The sequence below is a fragment of the Sabethes cyaneus genome, chromosome 1 (genome assembly GCF_943734655.1).
Source record: "Sabethes cyaneus chromosome 1, idSabCyanKW18_F2, whole genome shotgun sequence".
NCBI lineage: Eukaryota > Metazoa > Arthropoda > Insecta > Diptera > Culicidae > Sabethes > Sabethes cyaneus.
The window spans coordinates 121,723,665-121,741,718 of NC_071353.1; the positions used below are offsets into that span (position 1 = coordinate 121,723,665).

At 40.1% G+C, this 18,054-nt stretch overlaps 1 protein-coding gene across 1 annotated transcript in view; it reads left to right on the top strand.

Moving 5' to 3' along the window:
• The first annotated feature begins 268 nt into the window (after positions 1-268).
• LOC128738339 (chitin deacetylase 1) overlaps positions 269-18,054 on the top strand; it is a 34,199-nt gene continuing 16,413 nt past the window's right edge. Inside the window, exons 1-2 of the mRNA XM_053833394.1 lie at positions 269-475; positions 15,294-15,385. Coding sequence (XP_053689369.1) covers positions 427-475; positions 15,294-15,385 — 141 coding nt within the window. The 5' untranslated portion in view covers positions 269-426. The remainder of the gene's footprint in view (positions 476-15,293; positions 15,386-18,054) is intronic.

The following is an 18,054-nucleotide window of genomic DNA, read 5'->3' on the forward strand; positions in this document are numbered from 1 at the left end:
TTGTGTGGTACACACCCATTCACCAACAACGGCGAGCTGTACGATCGGTAACGCGCCGAAACCGAATCAAATCCGGTTCCACCGCGAGACTTGTGGATCAAGTTAGCTGGTGAGTGTGGACTGTCTCGCGTGTGCTTGGGCCTGACCAGCACCACTGCACCACTTGATTTTAACTGGCCACCGAGTCCAAGTCACCCACGATCAGCGAACCGTGCTCAGTCAGTCTCTGTGTGTTGAACGTGTTGGCCGTCGTCTGTAGCCACTGTGGAGCAAAAGTCGATCCTTTCATTTTTTCAAGCGCGCGGTGTGATTCAGTGCGTGTGAAAGTGCTTTTTTCTGCGACCCAAAAGGGGTGGGAGTTTCGAACCCCCACAGCCAACAGCCGAAGAAGCAGAAGAAGAAGATCGTCCGGAAGAGACCCCAGTCATGAGGTTACCGGTAGTGATTGTGTGCAGTGCGATCGTTCTCGTGAATGGTAAAACACCCATCTTCTTCCATGCATTCAAAACGGTGCAATCGACTCAAACACACACGCCTTGGGAAGGAACAGGAAAGTGTCGGCAAAAAGTGAAGGTGTATGACACGAAGCGAGCCATATGACGTGAATTCATTGCTATTACCGTATTGGTCGAACTCAGCGGGCTGCTCGGATCGTTAGAAACAACACTGAGCGAGTGGCTTGTTTTCGTTATTTCTGCAACGGCAACAACTTCGTAAGACTACGGCTAATGGGAGTGCAGAAAAAAACTGGATATTTTAAAGGAGTTTGGTAACATTTTTTGTTGCCTTTCGAAGAAAGTTACAATTTCAGCTTTCTTTTTGCCTAACCAAACGACACTATGCACCACGGGACAGTTTGTGCAGTACATTTTGACGTACCACGCGTTATAGTCGCACAGATCGTGCGTCCGACGACCACGATGCGATGCGATGGCGCGCGGGGTGGCACCAGCAGTGGTGGAGCGATGGAAGTTGCTGGTCTGCCATATTACGTGGTCTGTCTCCACTTATCCAAAATTGATGTTGCATAATCGAAAGTGGCCACTGCGGTGATACCTTTTTTCGCTGGTTGAGTTCATTGATACAACCGTCCGTCGATGCGGAAGCGCACGGAAGTATCGCTTTTTGGGAACCAACTCCAATTGTGTTACTTCATTTTCGGGTAACGGTCTTATCTGGGTATCGGTTAACGGTTTTGAGCTTTGGACGCGTGCCATGGCACAGCTGGACGGAAACACTGGTTACAAAACGTCTATTGAAAGTGTTTTGAAATGCAGGATAATGATAAAATCAATCGCACGATTATGTAAAGGAGTCAATGATCGATGAAGGATGAATATATGAATGAAATATGCATCGCGAGCTGAGCTACTAATAGCCGATTATTATGGTTGATTATTATGAAATGTTGAAAACCATGTTGGTAAAAAATTATTCACAAAAATTCGAAACCTTAACAGAATCAAAGTTCTAAATATGCTACTTTGCAAATAAAAGGACGTCCTTCGATATCAAAATTAAAGCCATTTTAAGTAAATGTAATATATATCTAATTTTACCTTAAAACTCATGAGGTTTGGGAATAGCACAAAATAATAGACTCTAGCAGATATCTAAATTAAACAAACTGACACTTACATATATATGATGTGTACATAGTGGTATACATAATGTTATGGTATAAAACAAAAATCTACAATTTACTTTTAGTTACTTGTAATTGGAAAAAATCGATTTCATTTTGTGGCACATTTTGCATATTGCGTGTTAAACAACAATATCGTGCAACATATAGTGCTTGAAAAATAGTGCCCACAATACAAATATAAACGTGTGTTTCTCTTTAACTTTTTGGTCCTTTGAATTAAACTTTTGTAATATAAACTGTTGTTTGATTGATTCATGTTTTTACCTTTGTTATACTATAACAAAGGTTTAAAAATTGGTCGAAAAACACGAAATTGATCCGAGGCCCGGAGGGCCAAGTCACATATACCAATCGATAGGGTTCGACGATTTGAGCAATGTCTGTGTGTGTGTGTGTGTGTGTGTATGTATGTAATGATTTTTTCTATCGCCTGTTTTTCAGAGATGGCTAAACCGAATCGTTCGCTATTACTTTTGTTTGAAAGATATTATTGTCTAGTAGATCACTATTGAGTTGCTTCGTGATACGACGTTTCGTTTAAAAGTTATAAACAAAAATGTGAAAAATACGTGACACGGGTTTCTCTAGAACTACATGACCGATTTCAACGATCTTAGTATCAAATGAAAGCCCTTATTAAAGCTAAATTATTCAGAAATTTTTGATTGAAAACAAACAAGTAGTTTGAAAGTTATGCTTAAAAAACCTGTTTTAACAAGGTAATAATTATCTCCTGTTTCTTAGAGATGGCCAAACCGATTTATGCGCTATTAGTCTCATTTGAAAGATAATATATGCTAATAGATCACTATTGAATGGTTTTTTGATTGGACGTTTAATTTGAAAGTTATGAGCAACCGTATACACCACACCAAAATTAACAATAATTTATAATGATTTTAACCAAGATAAATAACCTAATTTCAATTATTTTATTATCAAACGAGAGGTTTTCACACTACGAACATAAGAATTGGTTTTACCCGTCAAAAGATATTAACGCTCGAACACTCGCGCCAACTTTTAGAACACAGCTACTCGCGCGCACTATAACCCCAAACCAAAGAAAACGTGCGCACTAGAGGTTTGACTGGGAAAACTTGGTTTTAGGCTTATCAAACCTTTAGAATAGTTTCTTGAAATTAAAAGCTCTATCGTCTGGTAGAATCTAAATTTTGACTAATCCCCCTAAAAGTGAAATTATATTTTTGCTCTTTTTGTAATTGTTGTATGACTTTTTCTTGTATTACAAAATTGTACAAATGATAAAAATACACAACTTTGCTGAATATAGTATACCTCTAAGTTTGCTTGTTTAGGAACTGTAGAACTTTGATTATAAAAAATACCTTAATTTTGACTACGAATTACTCGACTACCAGCAGACGGATACATTTTAAACATTTTACATTGGCTAGTTTTGCTGCCTACAGACACCATTTTTCCATATGGAGAAACGAGAGAAAATTCCACTTGGGGTCAATCGCGGTACACCTCGCATGCTGATTGTTTCGTTTCTGTGATGGCGGTTTATGCTGATCTATTTTTCAAACAATTTAAATTATTGATGCATTGAATAATTATGACATTTTGCTCAGAATAAGTTTATTGAAGAATATTCGTTAGTTAAACAACGATTTGTAACTTTATAACAATATGGCGTTGAAAACCCTACACGTGTTGTACAAAATACAACAGCGTGAGTAACCGAAGGTTAATAAAAATTGATTAAAATTATTCAAGAAAACTCTATTGATGTGAATCAAATAGAATGACATTACAGGAAATTATGCATAGTTCAAAAACCTATAAACTAGACCTTTACTAGGCAATGTATATGTTAAAGAATAAGATTTCCTCTTACAACTTACTTTTATTTGCACTTACTCAAATTAATAAAACCTTACTTATCCTTACTCAGCAATTACATGAAAAAAGGATCTATCAAAATTTAAAAGTGTTCCTATTTTGTTCAAAATTTGTAAACTTATTCAATTTTCAAAAATTTTATGTAAGCCAACGCATTACGCAACGTTAACCAATAGATGAATTATGTTCCGAAAACGTGTCGATTTCTATCTCAAATACCAAGTAAGACCGTATAACAAAGGTTCCTTTCACCACTAGGTGGATTAAATCGGGTTTTTTTATATAGCTATGCAACATTTAGTTTTTTTTATACTGGAAAGGTGTCTTTACTCTTTACAATATAAATGTGATTTCTGCTTTTTTCTGATTAGGCTATGCATAATTTTTATAACAGCAGTTTTTACAATCGATGGAGGGGACGGTAAAGAAAAGACATTACTTAGTAATGAAACAAAGGTGTTTAAAGTATCAAAATAGAGTGGAACAAAGCATGAAGAGAAAAGAGCAGAAAATTAGATAAGAGAGGGTCACTCAAGCAACGCTTCATTAAGTATGTGTCTCGTTCCTCTTTACCCAAGCGGGAGAATTTGCTGGGAGTTTATTATAACCGGTGTAGTAGTTCATGATAAAAATTTTATAATAGCGTTTTTTGTTATTCTAGAATTATAAGCATATTGACCAGGACCGATAAAAATTGCAAAATGATGGCTGGAAAAAGCATACTTGAGACAGCTATTTCTCATTGTGCAACCTTGCTGGTGGCTGCATGCTGATAAACACCGCCCAAGTAACATTTTTGTTGTATGATAGCTTATTAAACTATTGTACAGCTAATCCCCGTGGAACAAGTGCCTGATAAGCTATTATACAACAAAAACGTTACTTGGGCGACGCCGGCCACGTCCTGGTGGGATGGAAAGGAATGTTTTTTTGTATGCCAGAAGGGCATTGGGTTAAAAGGCCATTGCGACAGTCTTAATGATCGTCCCTTGGGGCAGGTCCCGATTGCTGTATACAGTTTACGGACCGCTCATACCCATTGATGGAGTTGAGCGGGATAGTTGTAATCCTGTACCCAAATTCGGTACTACATGGTTTATAAAGCCAATGACCGTTTTGGGATTTAGGCTCCATACCTGATATGGAGTAAGAAGGAAACTTCCTTAGAAGTTGTGCCTTGATAATGCAAGAGCTCCGCAATAGCAGAGCTTCAGGTTCAGAATTACAAAAGCGGCAGGTGTCGGATGATACTTTGCCGATATTCTTTAAATGATAAAGAGCGGGGCTGTGTCCTGTTAGGAGTCCCGTGATTATACGTAGTTCACTACGAGTTAAATGGCGTAGTTTTTTAGCTACTGCAGGGTTTGGGTAGATAAACTGTTTGGCTTGTCTACAACCCTGTGTTTGATTCCAACGGGATGCTATTTCTAGCTTTTCCCATGTCATCAGTTCGCCTTTCACGGCGCATGTGAAGGTGCCCAGAAACGATTCAGGACCAATAAATTGCTGAGCTGATCCTTATCTTGCTAATTTGTCAGCAAATTCATTGCCCTCGATTCCGCAGTGACCGGGCACCCAAAGTAATAAAACTTTGTTTTGTGCGGGAGAGCTCCCTCAATGCTGTGCTGCACTTCCAAACTCATTTGGACACGCATGCGACTTGACAATACGATAAGTACAACGTCGTCGGCGTAAGCAATGGTCTCATAACCAAGCTGTGATAGCTTGTGAAGGAGTGCGTCGGCCACCAGTGACCAGAGCAGGGGGAGAGAACTCCTCCCTGTGGACATCCTTTGATCACCGAAATCGTGACCGACGTATCTCCCAATGATGCTGTAATTTCTCTGCTCGAGAGCATTGCTTGAATCCAGCTCATTGTAGTGTGGTCGATTCTCTTTTGACAGAGAGCCGTATTAATTGACGCGAAGGACGTGTTATCGAAAGCGCCTTCAATATCAAGAAAAGGGAAGGAATGTTAGTTCAATACTTGTTGCTAGTTAAGACCAGGAAATCTTCTGGAGGGTTGTGTAATCTGTCGAAAGCAATGCGCAGTTTCGGTGTGATTTCTTGAAAACGCCCGCAAAGTTCCTTAGAACCGACTAGCTCGGTACCGCAATTCGTTTATTTCACTCGAGTACATACTACAGATGTCGTAAACCGCCTCGTCTATACCGGAAAATAAGTTACGTATTCATTTAGGCACACGATGTGTTGTCTTAAAATGTCATCGAGACATATTGGAATACCTGTAATTTTTTCATAAATCCAATATATTGCGAAAGTTAGCAAGTATTATTTATTATTAGTATAAAGAACAGTATAATATCACTAAATTACGCGCGCGAGACTGTGATGTCATAATGAGTTTAATGCATCGACAACAAGAACTATCCGATAACAACGGGAACGAGTTCGAAGCCCCCCGCCCAACACAACATGTCTCTCAAAGAATCGAATGCATGGTGACAAAAGCAAAAATTCTCCTTCCCCAAAAATATCACGCAACTACCACTAACTATATCAATATACTTAAATACTTATCTCAGGCTCCTAATTGATTTCAATACTGGTGCCAGATCAATAGGCATTTTGCGAAATTAGTTTTTTCAATTCCTCTTAGTTCCAATCAGCATGAAACTCAGATAGCGTGGAACAATACTTCAAGCGACTGCGCTCACACATACACAAACTAACGCATTGTTCGTGGTGAGCTGTATTGTATTGCACAACCTAAAACACTAGAATTTACCACCATTTGCGTCATAAATCACGATATTTGATTATTAATAGATAACAATCTTCCTTTATTGGTGATTACATTTGTATTTACACAACACTGCTGCCGCTCAACTCCATGAATGGGTATGAGCGGTCGGTAAACTGTGTACAGAAATCGGGGCCTGCCACAAAAGACGATCATTAAGACTGTCGCAGTGGCCTTTTAACCCATACAAAAAAAATATTCAACACTACACTAAATTTCAAAGAAAAACTACAACCGCACGCTCTCTTACACGATTGAAATTCCTTTTTGTTATTCTATAATTAGGGTAATTTGCCAATTGTTGCAAAAAAATCAAAACCATGGGTGTAAACGTCCTATTGAGAACTTGACCCTTGCACACTTCGTGGTGTTTGCACCTTTTCTCGACGCTTTATTATATTCAATTTAATGTGACAATAACATCGGCTATACAATTTCATTATTCATCGAATGTTATGATTTTTTTTCTGTAAATCAACGTGGTTTTTAGGCGTAATAATAAATTTTCTTACGTGTGTCCCAGTTCGCCTTCACCAAACGATTTTCTTGTCAAAATTATTAAGAAAGTTGATTTACGAAATAAGCTTCCACCAAACGTTAGATGCAAATAAACATGTTCTATGAGTTTCGTAGCATTGATAAAAACTTGCTATACTCAATAAGTGAATAACATTAAGTCTTTATAACACAAATTGCCGATAAATTCGTAAGTTTCATAATTGGAACAAAGTACGACGCTTCTTCTAATTTTATTGCACACCTGTTTTTTTGTCCTAACCCCTGTTTTTCGGCAATGCGCATTTGACAGTTCATTTCTCTGCGGTGTTGCTTATTGTTTATCAACGCAAACGGTGGGAGATGTAGTTTTCCATATCGCGATTTTTTCCGCTTTTCACCGTTTATTACGAGGTTTCCAGGTCCATAATGGATGCTAATGGGAATCCTAAGATATGTATATGTAAATGGATTTGTTCACAAATAAAACAACTTTGCAATAATGCCAATGTAATAATCTAAAGTCAAAACAAAAGCTGTACAACAATTGGGCGTGAGGTGTGCAATAATAAGATTGGAAGGTTATTTTGGTGTGCAAGAATTGGATGCAGAGCGGGCTTGGCATACACTTTTCACTTCAATTTTGCTCTTTTGATTACTGCATCTCAGCCAAGCAAAATTTGAAAAAGTGATGTACGGGGCGTTTGTAGAATTAGTTATTATCTACAATATTGCTGAAGTAAGTATTATTATGCCTTTTGTATCTATGGCGCTATAAGGTTGCTACCCTTTTGGTAACAAAAAGAGTGCTCTGATTCGGATCACTACCTGGTGATGGTAAGGATACGTCAAAAACTATCTGTTATGAACAACATACGATACCGGCGCCCGCCACGGTATAATCTAGCGCGACAGAAGAAACCGGGTGTCGCCGAAAGCAACGTGTTAACTCTCGAAACCGCGCTGCCGGAAGAGGATAAGCTGGATGAAGTCCCCCTTGCGGATTGTTGGAATGCCGTTAAAACACCCATCAACAACGTAGCGGAGAACGTCCTAGGCCGTGTGGCACCGAATCTACGTAACGTTTAACAAGGAGTGTCAGCAGATATTAGATGAGAAGAATGCAAGCACGGGTATACATGCTGCGTAGAACCACCCGTCAGAATGTGGAGCGAAGACAGGAAACCGGGCTCTTCCAAGAGAAGAAGCGCCACCAGGAGGAGAAGGAGTGAGAAGAATTCGTGCAGCTGTACCGCTTTCACGACACATGAAAGTTCTATCAGAGACTCAACGAATCTCACAAAGACTTTGTGCCGCGGGCCGAAATGTGCAGAGGTAAAAATGGAGCAAAACTACGATGAACACCTGAATGGCGTTCAGACGGAAGTCCATGATAGCGGAGGAAGTGACCACATTGGCGTAGCAAGCAACGAAGATGTATCACCCTCATCCATAAGGGAAGTTTAAGAAGCCATCCAGCGGCTGAAGAACCACAAAACAGCGTGAAACGATGGCTTTGGAGCGGAACTTATTAAAATGAGCCCAGACAAGCTGGCCGGCTGTCTGCATCAACTGATTATCAAGATTTGGGATACGGAACGACTACCAGAGGAATGGAAAGACGGGGTTATTTGTCCTATCTACAAGAAAAGCGATAATCTGGATTGTGAGAACTACCGACCGATCACTATCCTGAATGCCGCCTGCAAAATGCTGTCCCAAGACATCTTTCATCGACTGTTCCTAATAGCCAATAGATTTGTGGGAAGTTATCAGGCCGGTTTCATGGAGGGTCAGTCTACAACGGACCAAATCTTCACCCTGCGGCAGATCCTCCAGAAGTGTCGCGAATTCCGAGTTCCCACGCATCGCCTGTTCATCGACTTCAAAGCCAGCTGCATATGATAGTGTAAACCAATAAGAGCTATGAAAATTTTGGACGAAAACGGTTTTCTGTGTAAGCTTACTAGACTTATCATGGCTACAATGGATGGGATCCAGTGTTGTGTGTGAATCTCGGGTGGATTGTCGGACCCATTCGAATTTGCAAGGGACTTCGACAAGGAGGTGGTCTTTCCTGCCAGCTATTCAACATTGCGCTTGAAGGTGTTATAAGACGAGCGTCGATCAAAATGCGGGGAATGATATTCAATAAATCCAGTTAATTTATCTGCTTTGCTGACGACATGGATGCTGTCGGCAGAACATTTGAGGCGGTGGAAGATCAGTACACCAGACCAAAACTCGAAGCAGAGAAGATTGGGCTGGCGATAAATAAGTCTAAAACGAAATATATGCAGGTGGGCGGGCCCGAGCGCGACAGAGCCCACTTGGGCAGTACCGTGGTAATCGACGGGAATTAGTTTGAGATAGTCGTCAAGTTCGTATACCTTGGCTCACTCGCAACAGAGGACAACAATACCAGCCGTGAGATTAAAAGGAGAATTATCAGCGAAAGTTGGGCCTACTACAGACCAAAAACACCAGCGGTCGAACAACCTGAGCCATCGTACAAAGTGCACACTGCTAGAAGAGGACCTACAAGTACTCGGAGTTTTCGAACGGAGGGTGCTAAGAACCATCCTTGGCGGCGTGCAAGAGAACAGTGCATGGAAGCGAAGAATGAACCACGAAAGAACCAAAAAGTGGTTAAAGCTGGACGAATACGTTGGGCAGGACATGTTGCTAGAATTCTAGACCACTATCCTTTATTCGAAAAATGGTTTTCACATCGAATCCGGTAGGAACGAGACGAAGAGCGGCACAGCGAGCGAGGTGGCAAGACCAGGTGGAGCGAGATCTGGCGAGCACTGCACTATGGGCCAGAAATTAAAATTTCGGGACACATATATTTGCGGTTAAACGGCATGTCTCAACTCAATGTGGTCTTTGGCAACTTTTTGAATGAAAAAATGATACATCTTTTGAACGAGTCGTCCAATATTTAGGTGTTACTTTAACAACAATTTAAGTAATAACTTTTTGAATAAATTTTTTTTTCACCTTTTTGATTTCAAAATATTAAAGATTTCAAGTATTTTTCCTGAAGATATCAAACTTCTACCTTTTTCCCATTTTCAGCAATAGACCTTTGTTTATAAACGACCCCTCAAATCACATTTCTTCTTGTAACATGTCTATTTCAACAGACAGCTCAATGTTGTTCTAGACAACATTTTGCACATAAAAGAGGAATATTTTTGCTGAAGACTGTTTTGCTTTTTCTGCATTCATTAATAAGATATAACTGTTTTTAGGTTGAAAACCGTCTGATGAAAAATGTGTATTTTTTCAAGGGTGGTGTCTTCGGAGAAGTAAAATAATAAAATATAGCGCATCTTCCTGCACTATTAGGGTGACCATGAATTAACCTATTGGGGTGATACAAACTTTTGTTTTCTTAAATAATTAAAAAAAAGGTTTTTTTCTCTAAAAGTTGCAGAGCATACTAAAATAAGCAACTTTGCTGAATAAAGTAACTATCTATCTCTGTGTTATCTCTGTGTCTATCTGTGTTAAAAAAGAGCACTTAAAAATCAATTACACTCAATAACTTTGCACACGATTATTTTATTGCTTTCAAATGTTCTACAAAGTTATTCAGTATGTTGAAATACATATTTTCTGTTAAGACCGTTTGACGCTAGGACGCATATTTATTAAGTTATAAAATGTTTGAAAAAAAAATCCGCACTATTCCCAGGTATTCCCAGCCATGGTATTCCCAGGTATTCTCTGGAATACACATTTGGGCAGATAGCATTAATAATTCCCTACAAATTGGTATGCAAACTAATTGCAGATACTTGCAGATGGATAAAATATTAGGATTTTTCATCAAACGGTTTTTAACCTAAAATCGCTTATATCTTATTAATTAATGCATATCAAGCACACCAGTCTTCAGCAAAAATATTCCTCTTTTATGTGCAAAATATTTTTTAGAACATCATATTGAGCTGTCTGTGAAAATAAACATGTTACAAGAAGAAATGTGATTTGAGGGGTCGTTTATAAACAAAGGTCTATTGCTGAAAATGGGTAAAAGGTAGAAGTTTGATATCTTCAGAAAAATTACTTAAAATTGGTTTATTTTTAATATTTTGAAACCAAAAAGATGAAAAAAAGTTTACTCAAAAAGTTATTACTTAACTTTTTGTTTAAGTAACGCTTAAATATTAGACAACCCCTTCAAAATATGCATCAATTTTTTGTTCAAAAAGTTGCCGAAGACCACATTGTGCTGAGACATGCCGGTTAACCGTAAATATTTTTGTCCCGAAATTTTAATTTCTGGCCCATTGTGCACTGGCTACCCGCTGAACTGGAGACCAGCTACCGTGGATCGAAATATATGGAGAAATTATGCTACGCAGGCCTTGTCGTAAGACAGTAGGCCAATTAATTAGGTGAAAAGATGTGGGACAAGAATGCTACCCTGAAGTATACCTAACTTGTTTGAAAATGCAGGTGATAGGGTGATTTTCCTATTTTGGACAGGCATTACGTTTACTTTATTTTGGACACGTTCATTTGATTTTAATGTAAATATCCAAAATAGAGTACGCGTAACGACTATCCTAAATAAACAAGTCACTCTAATTCAAGCTTGACTTATCGAATTTTGATACACAAAATTGCTTTCAACCACGTAACAAACCGATGTAAAGTATAAATAGTAGAGTGAATATAGGTAAGCGGATGCATCATTTTGCAAAAATGGCAACGAAATAAACTATCAAAATAAATAAACTAATCAATTACATATGAAATATGAATATAAAATATTTTTGCAACACTCCAACATTCTCAAAATTCTGGTTCGGAGTTGACGCTCATAGATCGGAGCTAGTCGATGAACGAATGTTACATGGAGATGCCCGTCCACTTTGTCTTAAGTGGATAAGAGGCACTCACCGACACGAGTCAGATTCTCAAAGTGTAAACGTGGAGATCCGAGGATGTGAAAGAAAGTGTTCACTTCTTCAGGTAGAACGGTGGTAGAACTATAGTTACATTACCAATCTTTGAACCTAGTCAAACTGAGCCTGAAGTATGGTTACTTACAAATAATTCTTGTAGAATCGTTTTCGAACAATCAACGACGACAACTGATTGGCCTACGTCACGCAAATCTAATGGTAGGTCGAAGAGTTGAAAAGAGATGACGCGTTTTTCTAACCAGTTAGACGACGACTAGAGCCGTACATATTGCGTTAGCTTAGACTCTAAAAACAAACCATTGCATAATAGCTCTGATAAACTTCATTGCTCGAAGAGGGACTGCAGTCAGTTTCTATTGCGACTGGGAAACCAATTTTGTTGGTTTTAATCCACCGGTTTGGCCTCATATGGGCGGTAGTTGGGAGTGCCGTGTAGAATCGGTTAAACGTAATCTGACCAAATTGCTATCACCTACGGTCCTACGGTGTCCTACGAAAGAAAAGCTTAGAAATGCGTTGAAGGAGATAGAAGGTCTTCTCAACACACGGGTGCGGGGCGCATACGCGTTGGCGAATAGAAGATAACGCGGTTACCGGTCTGACACCCAACTGCTTTCTGCTGGGGTCATCAGACGGATCCAACCCGTTTACGACGATCGAAGAGGATACTGCCGCATTGCGACGTGATTGGCCTGACCTAAAACTAGGGATTGTCTTAAATTAAACGTGGAAAATTTGGCAAGCAGGAGGTACCAACCATAGAACCTGTGTAATGTATTCATTCTTCTGATTTAATTGTATTAAAGTAAATTTAAACCAATCAAAATTTTCTGTGGTGGTTCACTCTTTCGGAATTTTTTCTCCCGCTGGTGCAAGTAACATTAGGTATAAATGCCAAAATACGGTGCTTCCTTGATGTTCCAACAATTTTCTAGCCGAATTTCTTTTGAAAGCCACAGTAAGGTAAACAATGAACCCAATACCTACCGAAAAATCTATCAACACGGAAAACAATTTTGCCAATCAAGGCCAATGCTGCGAATGAAAAAGAAGTTCAACCTTTACTTTGTTACCGAATGCTCGCTCGCTCGCAGTCCCAGATATCGGTCAGATTTCCTGCGGAACCAGGCGTCTCCTTCGATGTCGCCATCAGCCAGCCGTGCCCAGGGATTATGTAGGCTCGTCGCTGCACGAACCAAGGCAAAAGATCCAATATTGTGATTGATGCCCATGCCACTGCGCACGGACGACGACCGACGTTTTACAGTAAATAAATATAGCAAAAGCAGGAAAAAAGACAAACAAGTAAACTATGGGATTGGAAGAGTTTTACCGACCTACGACTACGACGACGACGACGACGGAGCGAATCGATTGTTTACCCTGTGGTTTGCGAACGTTCGATGGAAAGCGCATCAATGAGAAACCAATCACAGTGACATCAGCACATAATAATCGAACAAGGAAGCAACAAATGCAACGAACGATTATATCATAGGAAGTTGCTGTTAAATTTTTTGAGGAAATTGCCAAGTAGTGTGGTAAAACCGAAGTCGAAATTATTTTTGGCGTATAAATTTAAAAAAAAACTGTAGCTTTAAAATAAAATACTTACGTTGTGCAGCACAGTATGACATTCACCAAACGAAAAGCTCTCTCAAAGCTAGCGCAAAGTGGCAAGGGCCTTTTCCACTTGCTTCCTTTCCCGCCTTTGCGTCTACTAAACAGTATCGGTTTTGCTTACCTTCAATATAACGGGAACGGTTAAAAATTGGCTAAAATAATTAAATGTACTCCGATTATGTCAGTATATAAATCATCAAACTTTATGTCGTTTTGAAACTCAATGACTACAGCATACAGGTAAATTATTTGATTTAACTTCCGATTTTCCCAAAGCGAATTGTAGAATTTTACGTTTCACAGCCTCCATTAGATTAGGCACCTCTGGTGCTGCTCTATCTTTCTCATTTCCAACAATTTTCCTGCGTTTTCCGGAGGTTCTCCTTAACGATTGCACTATATTGTGCAATTGGACGAAACCAGCGAATTTGCAGGATTATAGCCCTTGTCCCAGGAAGCGAGGTCAGGCCAAAACAGCACGGAATAACTTTAATACCGCAAAAAAGTCGAACAGAGTATTGTGAGAGACAATACCAGGTACTACGAAAGTTTTTTTTTTAGTTTTCTTCTAATTTCGGCTTCCTAGTAGTCGACAGACGTTCCTCGAACATTTTAATAATGTTTGTAACAGTCGATTTTGGCACTTTTAGCAATTTTTCCAAGCCGGCGTGTGAATGAATTGGAATTGGATTATGCGCGAGCTCAACTTTGATTCACTCCTCTGGTTTGGATGTCATTTTGACTGAATGGGAAATTGTTAATCAAAACACACGTACAAAATGAGTCGTGTTTAAAGAAATAAACCAAATTTGATTCAACCAATTTTCGACCGTTTTCCCCTTTATTGAGAGATGGCAGAAAGACCGCTGGCCATCACAGATGACACAAAACTATCAAGAGGAATATATCAACATCAGATAAGAGCTGAAACGAAATGCCGGTTACTGTGTCAACAGCGAAAAGGTACACAGTCATTTACTTAATTAAATAACTAAAATTAATACCCGAACGTAAGATGAACCGTCACAAACCCGGCCAGGACCGCACTGATTGATGACGTAACACGCAACACCGCACGACCGTAAGGTAGACGACGACGACGGGGACAGGAGCAAACTGGGTTAACCGAACCAATCCAGGCCGGTGCATTACGTTATCGATGTCTCGCACAACCGCACCGCAGAAGGCGTCTTAAATCAATTGATGCATCAAACTGGTTATGTAAATTTCATTGCCCATTTCGGGGCTCATTGACATGATTTATGCCACCACCCAACCTCGTCGTACCTTTATGCTCCAAGCTCGATCGACTTAATCTTGATACTCTTGATAGTTTTTTTTTTCGAATTCCGTCTGGTTACTTTTGTTTTGTTCATCCGCTCGTAGGGCGCTAAAATTCTTACAACAGGGTTGTTGGTTTCGAAGCGTGCGAAAACCGGTCCAGCGCATCGACTAAATGCTGCGTGTGTTACTATGAATCGTTTCAAATAAATGCATACAATAACAACAACAATTTGTTTCGCCGCCTGCCCTAGCGCATGAGGCAATGCCGCGTTGCAAACGATGTGGCCGGCAGTGTGTTTGTTGGGCGTGCATTTCATGTTGGCTATTAGCGGCTAGATTAGTGCAACACCACACTGGCTGGCACCGCACCGGCGACCGGGCCTGCTGAGCAATGTAATCAACGGGGGTGAAAAACTGCGCTCGTGTCATACACCTAACATGCTTCAGGCAGGATACCACTGCACTGCTGACTGGCGCGGTCTGTTGTTTTTTTTTTCTCCCACTCACCCACTCACCCACTCTCCCGACCAGTCGTGTGTGTTTGATTAAACTTGCATCGCGTATGTGCGCGTCAGAAGAGACACAAGGCCAAACCTAACTAACCGTATCCGTATGTGCCATTCTGCATCTAACCTTTAAAAAAAAAATACACCTCACTCGCACACAGCGCAGACCAAGGACGAAAAAGAATTCAAATGCCCGGAAGGCTTTGGAAATGGAAACTTTGCCGATCCCGTCACATGTCGACGGTTTTATCAGGTAAGTGTTGCTAGAATCTGTCGCTATTTTTAGACGTGTGCTGTTGAATTAAATATGCCTGTTCCCGAGCTGCTGGCTGGTAGTACGTACCCATAGTGCTTAGGAGATGAGCTGAACGAAACTGACCTTGAACTGGATTACGTCGGTTATTCAGACCGGCTGGAATCGACCAGGTTTTCTGTTGTATTGCTTTCGTGCAGAATATTTATACAGCATCGTTCAACATTAAAGCTGCCTCGGTAGACTATGTTAAGCTGAATGTTTGTCTTTCTTTATTTCTTTGCACACATGATGATGTTTTCAAGCTTGCTGCAACAAATTTTTTTATTCATTAGGCTAATAAATTGAAAGTATTGAAGCATGACAGCAAACCAAGCAACCTTGCAACTGGGTCGAGCTACTAGCCTAGTAGCGGTTTCGACAACGCTTTTAAAATTAAGTTAGTAAAACAAAATATGCAATTAAGAAGGCATAAATATTCAACCGCCGGACAATCATGATCAAGATTCATCCATATTCATGAACAGCACGCAGTTATTTGGATGGCTGTCTTATTGTTTGATAATACAATGGCTTCCATTTGAAGCTTCAACAGGGACCGAAGTTTCAGAGAATCGATATAGATTTAATACCACAGAAAAACTCTACCATATTTTGCGGTAGCTTTCCAATGTGTCGAGGCTAAACAAACGAGAGTGGTTCTTACTTTCTAATCTTAGAAGCACACTCGTATAGCCTCGTATAGAAATCAATGAGGATAATAATTCACCTAATAGGATAACAAACATGATAGAAACAAACATCGCAGATCGGAGAAAATGTTTCACAATTAGTGAAATATTCTTCGATCAATTCACATAACTCCTTAATTTTTGTAATACTTACTTACCTACTTTCCTTTGGGGCAACCGATTCACAGTTATCGGAGTTATATCTTTGCATGATTCTTTGCAGTCGATGGTATCATATGCAGCTTTGAAGTCGAGATTAGTTAGTGCGTGGGACTCTCAATTCACGGTCTTTTTGAGGAATCTGCCAGACTGTAAATATTCTGTCTGCCTTTGATTTTTTTCAACGAAGCCTGACTGGTAACACGGAACCCACCAAACTGTGCGCTATTGGCGATTTTGGGGGAAGAAACTGCTTGACTGCTACAGCTTTAACCTTCTAACGGGTAAGGCCGTCTGTAGAATTTGCAGAAAGGGACTATCTTTACTTTTGAAAAAAGGGCATCTAGAACAAAATGATTGACCTCAAAATTTTGGTATGTAGGTAATTTGCATGCTTAATTTCAATTCATACATCAAACATATTTGAATTCAAAAAATATCTGGATAGAGCGGTTGACATGGGGAAATTAAAAGAAAAATTAGACCTTTTTGACCTTACGCTCCTCCAGACAATTATTTTTGCACGAAAATCAACACTTGAGCTTCTTTTGAATGTACTTCCAAAAAAAAAATCATTAACTTGATTGCACCGTTTTTACGATGTTGCCCGTTAGAGGGTTAACCCACAGACAAACAGACGAGGCACTCGCGATAATTCCATCGTCCAATAAAAAACCACTCATTTTTCAAAAAAGCCTGTTTCGCAACATGGCCACACCGCGGCGCGCGAGTGTTGCTTTGAGTTTTCGATATAAAACCAGTCAAATGTACAAAACCCTACAGCATAAAACCCTGCAAATGCAAGCTACTCCGCAACATGCATAACCGAGGGTGCTAGCACAGAACAGAAGTGGAAGTAGAAATCCAAACACGTACATGCTACTTTCTACAGATACTAGCGAACTTGGCGGTAGCGAGTCACTTTTTCCCACGAAAACACACGAACGCATACGAATGCACACGAAAGCATGTGAATTCTGCTGTGCGATTGGCAGCGAACGTTTGGCTTATATTGCTATTATTCGCTTCTATGCGAAAACCTTCCTAAAGAAAAATAAAAACAAAAAAGACTCTGTTACAAGCTCTGTTACCAGTTTTGATCGCCGAATCGGTCGGACTTCCACTTCTATTCTGTGGTGCTAGTGTGCAAGCAAAATGTGCAGGACGATGGTTTTTAAAGAATTTTCTTCTAAGTGTCATGTCAGTTCGTCAGTGGTTATCCTACTGCGACAAATCAATCCAGTAGTGAACGAAAATGGTAGAATCCTTGATCTCTGCTTCGTGAGCTGCACTGCACCGAAAAGATGCGTTTGTTCACCAAGACGAGTAGCCCAAACAGCGTCTGTACACCGGAGGAGCGGCTGAGTTTCAAATTGCTGTGTCTCGCCAGTTACACCTAAGATGGCAGCCCCGTCTGCGAGGTTAGGTAGCGCAGCCCTGGTAAGGCGGCCTACTGAACAGCCAACAAACTAGCCAGAAAAATTAAATTAGGACAATAGGATTAGATAATCGCAATAAGACACGGCAATGGATTAATGGAAACTCGGTACTTGGAACGTCAGAACCTACACAACCTGTAGTAGGCCAGTTCGAGAGCTGCACAGCAAGTCAACGTTGAGGTGGCAACCCTCCAAGAAGTAAAATGGCGAGGCTCAGGAGAGCAGGAATTCCGGGCAGCTGGTCCAACAGCTGAAACCTCGTTCAAGTACCATTCCTACTACAGTGGCGGCAAAAGAGCAGAGGCAGGCGTTGGTTCTATGGTATTGGACAAGCAGAATA